The sequence below is a fragment of the Carya illinoinensis genome, chromosome 8 (genome assembly GCF_018687715.1).
Source record: "Carya illinoinensis cultivar Pawnee chromosome 8, C.illinoinensisPawnee_v1, whole genome shotgun sequence".
Classification (NCBI taxonomy): Eukaryota; Viridiplantae; Streptophyta; class Magnoliopsida; order Fagales; family Juglandaceae; genus Carya; species Carya illinoinensis.
In genome coordinates this window covers 31199605-31210096 of record NC_056759.1, presented here as the reverse complement: position 1 = coordinate 31210096, position 10492 = coordinate 31199605, and the positions used below count along the sequence as shown (strand labels likewise).

Here is a 10492-nt window from a genome sequence, read left to right as displayed (position 1 = left end):
AGGTTGTACAAATGCATGCCAATAATCCAAACGATATATCAGATGAATTGTATGCATTAGCGCGTGGCCCATCGAGACGGGCTACAAGATATTCTGCATGTATTTCTCGTGGTAGTAGGTATCACACAATAAATCGAGATCATTATAGGAAAACACAAAATAGTGGTGTCCTAGCTAAGGGAAGTCATGATGGAGAAAATATTGATTTCTATGGAGTGATTGTTGATATAATTGGAATGAAATATTTGGGGGAGCTTGCAGTGTATCTGTTTAAGTGTGATTGGTGGGATTTAAGCAATCCTCGAACTGGAGTCCATGATGATGAATATTTCTTGAGTATTAATACATCAAGAAAATGGTACGAGGATGATCCATTTATTTTAGCTTCTCAAGCATCTCAAGTATTCTACTTAGATGACCCGAAGTTAGGAACTCAATGGCGAGTAGTACAAAAATATGCTCCAAAAAATATATATGATGTTATCCCTCAGGCAGAAGGACGAGATAAAGAAGATGATGATGCCTCTACTCAAGAAGCATACCAAGAGAGTCAGCCCGTCTTTAATTTGTTTGTGGATTTGAGCCAGTATGAGATGATTCCATTGAATAGAGAAGATATTGAGGCTGAAATTGTTGATGCGACACTTGAGCAAAGTGTTGATTCATCTGAAGTATCTACAGAAGATGAGACTGAATTGTCAAATGATACTGATACAGATAATGATTGACGAATTATATTTTCACATTACGTGATGATGAGCACTATTTTACTTAATGAATATTGTATCAATTTTTTGAAATTATGCCTCCGAAGAGAAAGGAAGTGCGCAACCCATCTCCACCTGTTCCTAGCTCTCCTTCAGACTCACCATTAGAGATTGACTCTACAGAACAAGGTAAAATTCTAATAGTCATAAAAGTTATTAATTAAGATTATAATAGAAAATTGATTATAATGTTATATACCATGATGACTTCACAGTACAATCTCGTCAAGGTCGAGGCACTACGAGAGGTGTGACGTTGGAAAAATATCGTAAGGTGTGTAAGATCAAAGTTAACATTCTTGATGAACATACCGGAGGCGAAGGACAACCAGCAGCTTGGCTTGCATCGCATGTGGGTGCTCTTACACGAACTTATGCACCTTTGGCAACAAGTTCATGGAAGAAAGTCCCCCAAGATGTTAAGGACCTTATCAAGAAGCGTTGTTTGGTAATGTTTAATAAATGAAATTTAATTGGACTTATAATTTTATTTTACTTTAAAGTTAGAATATTATAAATGATAATATTTTTGTCCAAACTTTTTTCTGTAAGGATGATTTCGAATTAAATTTTGGTCGGAGAGAGAAGCGTAAAACTGTGGAAGAGCTTATGAGTAATGCATTCCGCAAGTATAAGGCGAGGTGTCATGAGCATTATAATAAGTTTGAGAATAGTGAAGAAGCACGCCAACATCCTTTTCAAGATGTGCAACCTTCTGATTGGGAAAAATTTTGTGACATGTTTGAGGATCCATCATATAAGGTATAATTAATTTAATTATTTTAGTCCTATTTTTAATTTCGCTTTCTAATATTTTCAATTCTTATGTAGGAGTGAAGTTCTATAAACAAAACAAATAGATCAAAATTGAAGATTACTCATCATGCAGGCTCAAGATCTTTCCACCGCCTCTCTAAAAAATTGGTATTGCTATTCTTTCATTTGTATATAGTTAACTGAATATATCAATCATAATGACTTTATATGTTAACAAATCTTTATTATAGCAAGATTCAGATGCCAATTATGATCTGACAAAATTATATGCTGCATCACATACTAATCGTAATGGAGAGTGGAGTCATCCTGATGCCCGTGAAAATTATGTAAGTATTATAATTTGTTTTAAATAAATATATTTGAATATTTATGATGATATTAACTCTTTATATTATATGTAGGATAAAATGGTTGCCCTGCGTGCTGAATCTGCGTCAGATCAAAATTCCTCAAATACAGATGTTGAGATTTTTACACAAGTTCTGGGTGAACGTTCAGGATATTTGAGGGGTTTGGGTCGCTGTGTAAAACCTTCTCCCTCTTCCTCTTCTTCCAGGTCTGCCTCTATAGCTCAAGAGAATGCGAATCGTAGAATTGAAGAATTGGTTGCAAAACAACAAGAGTTAGAGGCTCAATTGGTGAGACAATGAGACATGGAGATGCGCCTCAAACAACATGAAGAACAACAAGCAAAGTTCAGGAGAGATATGCAACTCCAAATGCAACAGCTTATGCAACAGTACAGGCCTCCAACTAACTGATGGTTTTTTACGTCTAGCTTATGACATTATCTAATTATGTATGAACAATGCTAGTTTTATGGTTATTTATTTCTTCGCACTTATTATAAAATTTTTGTAAGTAATTAAACAGTTCCTAATTTATGTTTTTCAAATAATATGGATGTCTATTTAGTTTTTTTATAATTATTGGTTTTAATAAAAATAATATCCGTTCGAACGACCGAGTCACATTCGAACATTAATGGGCATGCCGTTCAAACGATAATGTACCGTTCAAACATCAATGCGCAAATCGTTCGAACGATACCAGATGCTCAAAAAACCGTTCAAACGCATGACATTACCATATCGTTCGAACGTTGATCATCACCGTTCAATCTCTTATACTGTTCGATCGTCTCATTTAACGTTCGAACGTATTTCTATTGATCGTTTGAACGTATCTTGATAACCATTCAAAAGAAACATTAACGTTCGAACGGTATATGAGAAGCATTCGAACGCTAATCTGGAACGAATTTTAACCGTGACAAAAAAATCCATCGTTCGAACGGTATCGAACGGTCAATTTCAAAAACGTTCCAAAAGATATATTTTGGGACGAAATTGTGATTTTCGTCCCAATATATCTTCTGAGACAGTGATGTTGGGACAACCTTGGGACAAAATTTTTTCGTCCCAAAAAATCTTTCGGAACGAAATCTATAATTTTCGTCCCAAAAAATATTTTTTATTGTAGTGAATTCAGGTACCAGGAAACTATTAAGACAAATTTCTTGCTTACTGTATCAAATAAAGCAACCTTCATGCAGCTTGTTTGTTTAGTATCAAATTAAGATTTCGACAAAAATATGTTGATTATAGCTTCTTGCCAACAATGGAAGGGACCATTTTTTTTGGGGGGGGGGGGGGGGGGGGGGGTGATGTGCTTGGGTGTTGGGATCCCTCCAAGTTCCAACTACTAGGTCTTAATTAAATGGGCCGTTTTCAGTTTCTTGCTCAACCATGCATGGCAACTCACTCAGCTCAAATGTCATCTGTTGTTACCTCTGTGCTGTGAAAGAGTAGTGTCTGTTTTCATGTGGTTGCGAAACTTCCTCCTAGAGTCGAGGATTGTCCCTTCATCTAGACTATTTTCATCATAATCTCAATTGATGTGACATATTTTAAATAGTTTTAAAAAAATCGTTTATAGTATGTGTGAGGGAAGTAAAATCCTAGGGCCCAAGGCCCAAGCACAGCCCACCTGGTTGGGTGCTAAAGGACAAAAGGAGATAAGATATGAGGGGAGGCATGGGGTGTTAGGAAGATGCAGGAGATAGGGTGGGCTGTTAACAGGAGTGTCAGGAATGGATGGGAAGTCAGAAGGCAGGGTAGGGGGTGCAGGGGAGTCATTTAAAAAAGGGAAAAGCTCTCTCTCTCTAGGCTCGGCTTCTTCTTCCTTAGTCTTCCTCTTCAACTCCAGGACTTTGAAGTACGGTTCCTCTCCAGAAAATAGATTCCTAGCTTTCCTTATACAGTGAGAGATGAGAGATCACGAGAGTTTGTAAACAAGAATATTATAGTAAATTTTTCCTCCCCAAATTCCATAGACGTAGGCCTAGTGCCGAACCACGTAAATCCGTATATCTATTTCTCTTTATTTTCTCTGCTCTTGTTTTTTATTTATCGCCATAAACGTACGCACCGACAACTTACAGCTCCGTAGGAACACCGCCGGGAGACCCAAATAACACTGATAGAGGCCCGGGTCACGTTAGTGGGCTGGAAATGACTCTTTCTTTCCCTCCGACCTGTTGAGCGAATTTTACAACATCAACACTATGATAAATAATTTGGCATAACTAGAGATGAAAATTTTAAAATAAATAGTATCATTAACTTATCCATCAACTTCATTAAAACTACTTAATTTTTGCATAACTAATATTCTCATTCCATGCATTACTATCGCCAAGTAATTGGGGATAACCTAGCTTGGGAGACGACCAGACAATTCTGTTATGGGCCTGATTTTTATCAATCGGATGGAGTCCTAAATTTCTATAGTCCTCGATTTGGTTTGCCCTGGTAATGGCCCATAATATTCTATTGAGCCTCCTACTTTTTGTACTGCCTTCTTATCGTTTGCACTCCTACAATTTGTTTTTCCTAGGTTTTTTGAAATGGAAAACATTCTTCTTATATATCCGAGAAGATGCATGCAGACACTCCCAAAAGAGTATTAATGCTATATATATTTATGGATTGTACAAGCATCGTATGCTCCTTTTAAAAATAAAAATGTTCACTATTAAAAGATTAATTTTTTTATACAGATCTTTTATTTACTCAATTTTTTATAAAAAGTACACGATATAGTTTTAGAGTATACAAGTATCGTTGACACTTATATAATCTAAAACTGTATATATCATTACTCTTAATTCTACAAGTCTATAGGATCAGGTCTTTCAGTTTTGTTTGACTGCAGCCCATGATGTGGAATGATGTACGTCCATTTCACTTGTTTTGGGTTTATCACTCCTATCCGGAATGATATTTTTAGCAGTAAGAAAAATATTTCCATTGAGATGCACATGTAAATAACAGCACATAAAGTTGGGTATTCATGAACACCGTGTATAAAATAGGATACTAAAGGTGTTGCGCAATTTCAGGAAAACATCAGCATCTGCAAAAGTTTTTAACTAAGAACACAGACAAGAGATAATAACGGTAGGTAAGTGTGAAATATCTCAGCCTCAACCCTTTCCCAAGCTTAAAGTTACTGTCACATGATTTGCATCTCTTTCACGCAGACTTTAGGCTTGAAAAGGCTCCTACCCCCTTTTTGGTTTGTTTTCCTCATTCCTCACAAAAGTACTACTTTAACTAAAGTCTTGCCAACCTCAAGTGCAGAAGGCCATCTTCGAAAGACATTCAAACGTCGTGATCATTGCTAGTAATTGAAAATATATTCTAATTACAAAAAGATTATATAAAAGTAATATCATAAATTAACATGGCGTGATATAATTAGTCAAATTATAAATTTATTTTTATTATAAAGTAAATCTAACATATCAAACAAATCAACATTAGTTTATGGAATTGTTTTTATATAATTACTCCTAATAGTTTATAGTAGCCAAAATGATAAATGGCAACCCAAATAGCAAAACTAAGCATATGTGAAAGGGAATTCAGTACTTTCTGCTCGTGAATATATATATATTTGAAAATTGTTTTATAAAAATAGTCATAAACTAATGTATTTTTATGTAATATATCATATTATAAAATTATTTTTATTGTAAAATAAATTTAATATATCATATGAAATTATATTAATTTGTGACTTTATTTTTGTAAAAACTTTTTGTAATTATAGCACTAATCCTTGTAGAATATATATGACCGACAAACCATCTCGCGAACATCTTTGTTTCGATCGGGACAAAACGATTAGAATTATTAGATTCCCGTGCAACTAGAATGGGTGTTATCCGGTTGAATGTATCGGGTATGTGATTTTGTGGGTCTTGGCACGAACATGGGAAGGTCTTACTTTCTTTGAGACAATCAACGTGTCAACTGTGCTACATTCATGTTGATGAGTACGTAGCAATACGATGATGGCCTCGTGTGTTGTGGGGGCATGAACGTTCAGAGAATGTAACCAAGTAGCAAAGCAACAAAATCATGAATACTATGAGGAGCAGGAGCACAAATAATTAGGACAAAAACCCTCCACTTTAACAAACACAGATTCATGTATATATCCAGAAGCATTTGGCATCATCGTTCGTCCTACCCTTCTTCAACTACACCCACTTTGGCATTAACCCAACAGAACAACTTACAGCTCATTCAAACCGTACGAAACTGGACCCCATTTCATCATTTGCTGCTACTACCAAATTTACAGAGTTCGCTATCTCTAGGGCCCCAAAAAAATAAAAATAAAAATCATTCAAAGATCAATAATTCAAACGAGACTGGAGAGACACATAGTAATTTGTTATTCATTATTCTCGTATATCATATTTTTTTTTATTTTTTTTTTAATTTATTAATTTTGTACTCATTATCTATACACAATATATTTAATAAAAAATTAAAAAAAATTATATGTAATGTGTAGTATAAAAATAATAAGTAAAATTTTTCATATATATATATAAATTCTATATATAGTTATTTTTACATATTTCTTATACAGTTCATTAATATAATTAGTTGATATTTTTTTAATTATTTTAATCAATTATATCAATAAAATAGATAAAAAAAATAAGTAAAAATAATTATATAACAGAATATATATATATATATATATGTACTCCCACTACCTACTATTTTTGTTTATTCTCCACAATTTCAAAATAATTTATCTCTTTTGATTTTTTTTGAATTTTGTGCCACCCATCAAGAAAATAAAAAATTAAAAATAAAAATTAAAAAAAAAGAGGGATAAAGACTACAAGACAAATCAGAGAAACATACAGCCCACAATTAATTCAAGTGGGGTTCTCATTCATTATCAGTCGCTTTCCACTGCTTAAAAGGGCCTATGCGTCCCATACTTCTTGTCGTTTTCATGGGCCCCCGCCTCTCTTTTTTCCATCAATTTTTTTATATGCATTAATTACTGTTTAAATAAAATAATGATAATAATAATAATAAAGTAAACTTAAAATCTGGCATCTTCAAAGCCGTGCAAATCGCTGACTCTGTTCATTGACTTCCTCATGATCGCCACCTTAGCCAATCTCTCGGCGGCTCTCCAAGCTGATGTCGGCGTAAGCGGTTCCGGCTTCTCCTCCACTCTATTGATTTCCTCCCTTCCGTTGTTGTCTCTCGGTCTTTGGTCCTGCAGCTGCTGAAGTTGCAGTCTCCGGTACTGCAGCTCGGTCAGCTCCACTTCCAAGCCGCTCATGAACTCCTCCGCCGACTCGGACCTCGACTGCATCAGCAAGGTCCGACCAGAGGTCAGCAAATGATGAGCTCCAGACAGATTGTTGTGCTCGATCATCCGCCGAGACTGCGCCACGGCGCGGGTTGTGATGTGGAGGTTTCTCAGCCGTTGGATGTTGGGAGACGTCGACTTGACGGAGTGGGGTCGCGGTATCAGGAACGCCCGCTCTTTGCAGTACACAAGCTGTTGCGTCGATGGCTCTCTGAATGAGGACCGTACGGACAGCACTGGGTGGGACCCAATGGAAGACGTGGGTATTTTCAATTCCACCAGTAATTCTCTCTCTTCCTCGGCGTAGAGATCACCGATCCGGGCCGAACAAGACCCGAGTGCCGTCGGCCGACCTTTCAAAGAGTATATACCGATGATCTCGGCCGGTCCCGAACTGCAAACGAACCCGAGTTGAACCCTTAGATCCTGAACAACCACGCTCAAAAGACTACCCACACACTTGGCGAAGGCGTCTTCAGGATGGTGATCGTCGAAACATATGGTGTGAACCGGGATTTCCAGGTGAGCAAAGCGGCTTGACGACACCTTTGGATAGAAGCTAAGCGGAGAGGAGCGCCTCGCATTGGAGGAGCTCGGTGATCCGCGCTCGTCGTGACCTTTGGATAGAAGCATGATGCTGGCAACCGGGTTCCTCTCCCGCCGATCTTCGAGCACCTTAGCTGCCTTCATGAGTGCGTCGTTTGCGCACGTTTCTTCTTGACCAACACAACCCAGCGAGTCGACGATCTTTCTAGCCGATCGCCGGCCCTTCGTTGTCATCCTCGTCAGAGGCAACAACCGTTTGGAGCTTGCGGCGAATGCAACGATAGACAGACGGTCGGTAGCAGAGAGAGACGATATGACCAATCTCATAGCACGTCTCATCATCTGCAATTTGAGCCCACACATGCTTCGGCTCACGTCGAGAACCGTTACCAAGTCAATCGGAGCCCGAAAATCTGTGTTCAGAGCTGGAGATGGCGGGGCTTTCACCTTCAAAACGACTGCGCAGGTCTCGTAGCTTTTACCAACGGCGACCACCGCGGCCTCCGGGAATAACCTCACCTCCACGTTCCTGAACATATCATCCCCCGCTGCTCTTCCATTAAATCTCGGGGAAGATGATGGAGCAGATCTTACGAAAAAGCCTTGAAATTCAACGGCACCATTTTCGTCCTCTTCATTCTCATCTGATTCGGGTATGGGATTGAACCGAGCACCGCCAGTGGGGGACATCAAAGGCTCATCGTCATTGTAAACTCTCAAGCATTTCGTGATCTCGACCTCTGTGATCGTAGATTCTCTGTGGCAGTTATTTTGGCTATTCTCAGTGTTCTCTTGGATAGCAAGCAAAGGAACTTCCTTCCAAGTTGCGTTGCAAATAGGGCAAATCAAAAGTTGGTGCCTTTTTATGTGGGAAGAAATACAATGGAAGTGAAAGGTGTGGGAGCATTCGGCGGTGAAAATGGCCGATCCTTGACCGGTCTTCACGCTGTGTGAACAGATTCCGCATCTACTCTGCAATAAAAGATAAAAAGAGTAATAAGAATAAAAGAAAATTCATGATTCGGTAAAGTGGGGTTGATGGGGAATGGTATAAGACAGTACGGAAGAAGAGGAGATAAAAAGCTGCGTACTTTAGAGAGACGTAAGCTGGCTTTGAGGAGTGAGAAGCTAGAAGGTGATTTGGGGGACAGAGGATTGGAGAACTGGAACAATCTGGGGCTGCTGTTCTTCTTTGGGGTAGTTTCCGTTTTGCATTGAAGTCTCGGACTATTAGGCACTGACGAAGTGGGTGTGGGTGTGGTTGTGGTGTTGTTTGTGGTCCGGCACTGGAGGCTGGGGCTAGAGATGTGTTGAGACTGCAAGCGAGGCGTGGATGGGTTGGAGAAAAACCCGAACTTGGAGCTGAATTTTGGGCTTTGGACGACAACGTTGCTAATCTCACAATGCTGCTGACGTTGCTTTTCTGATAATATTTTGGTTTCTCTATCTTTGGGGATTGACGTGCAGAACGCTCTTCTCCACCCAGTCACCATTTTCACAATCTGAAAGCTCCTGTCTCTCTGGTCAGCAAAGTGGTATATTATGCAGGGGGCAAAACGAGTTGATCATGGAAGTGACTGAAAAGACAAACGGAAGGGATTAGATGGAGACACTCTTTTCATCTTCCTTTCCTCCATGTTTCTTTCGCCTCTCTCTTTCGGAAGCTTCAAAAGGAGTTCTGATTTGGAAAGGTCTCACTGTTCCTGCCGAATTGAAATCTCTCCCTCTCCGAGTCTGGTATAATATTAGATTTGCAAATAGAACACAGGGTGTCTTTCTAACAGCGAGATACTATATATATATATATATATATATATGAAGTGAAAGGGTGACTGGCACGTGGAGGTTTTCCACCAATCAACAAGTCAACGGGGCCTTCTCTTGGAATTTGGGTATCACTGTCCCATTCCCCCTTTGTGGTCACCGACCCCTCTTTCTCCCTCTCTCTGCACTGAGATTTTCAAATCTCATTAGGGTTGTATTAGTGCCCTTGTTTAAGGGTACATTTGAGTCACTCTTTCGCCTTACTCTTCGGGACCTTCTCTTTTCTCACAAGGCAAAGTTACCCTTAGCGCGGGTCCTTTTTTTTTTTTTTAATTATATATATATTTCTTGGGGTTTAAGTATTTCTGACATATGATTATGAATGGAATTACTGACATCTGGGAGAGATGGGATGGGATAGAATTCACTGCTATCTACAGATTTTAGTTGACTTGATCTCTGAATTCTGATCTCATTGTCATCTTCTTGTCCATTCAAAGGGTGGCGTCCATTCCGTTGCATGTGAATTTAATGGGTGCATCTCTTTTGGACGGAGGGTCGAATAGTCATTCCAGTTGCTGATTTTTTGATTGATAATTATTAATTACTCCATTATTTTCCTTAATTAATTACTTAAATGGAGGGAACGGCCATTATTTGCCATCTTTTTGGGTTTCACCAATCCCGAGAGACCCTGAATCCCACTGTGGTCACTGCCAAAGCTAAGAGGTCCCAACTCAAACCAGTGGGTCTTGCATTGCTTAATACCATCTTATTGTTCAATTATTTCATCATTATTTGTGTTTAGTATTGCTTATTATAAGTAGCATAAATAAATTATTTTACATCCACTTGAACGTAAAATATTATTTTTTTAATTATTTGAATATTTATATCTACCAATATTAAATCACATCAATTTTAAAATTATTCTAAAAAAG

At 38.3% G+C, this 10492-nt stretch overlaps 1 protein-coding gene across 1 annotated transcript; it reads right to left on the bottom strand.

Moving 5' to 3' along the window:
- Nucleotides 1-6764: 6764 nt before the first annotated feature.
- On the bottom strand, nucleotides 6765-9598 carry LOC122318515 (E3 ubiquitin-protein ligase WAVH1-like). The gene is made up of 2 exons (XM_043135937.1): nucleotides 8879-9598; nucleotides 6765-8759 (listed from the first exon to the last, which is right to left on the bottom strand). Exons 1-2 carry the CDS (start codon nucleotides 9278-9280, stop codon nucleotides 6966-6968), a joined length of 2196 nt encoding a protein of 731 aa, XP_042991871.1. The 5' UTR covers nucleotides 9281-9598; the 3' UTR covers nucleotides 6765-6965.
- Between the last annotated feature and the right edge of the window lie 894 nt (nucleotides 9599-10492).

What these genes read in the sequence shown, in the direction of transcription:
- LOC122318515 (XM_043135937.1), bottom strand. Translation starts at nt 9,280, where the DNA reads ATGGTGACTGGGTGGAGAAGAGCGTTCTGCACGTCAATCCCCAAAGAT. An exon ending in CCAGCTTACGTCTCTCTAAA is followed by an intron (nt 8,760 to 8,878) that starts GTACGCAGCTTT and finishes CTTTTATTGCAG; the next exon opens with AGTAGATGCGGAATCTGTTC.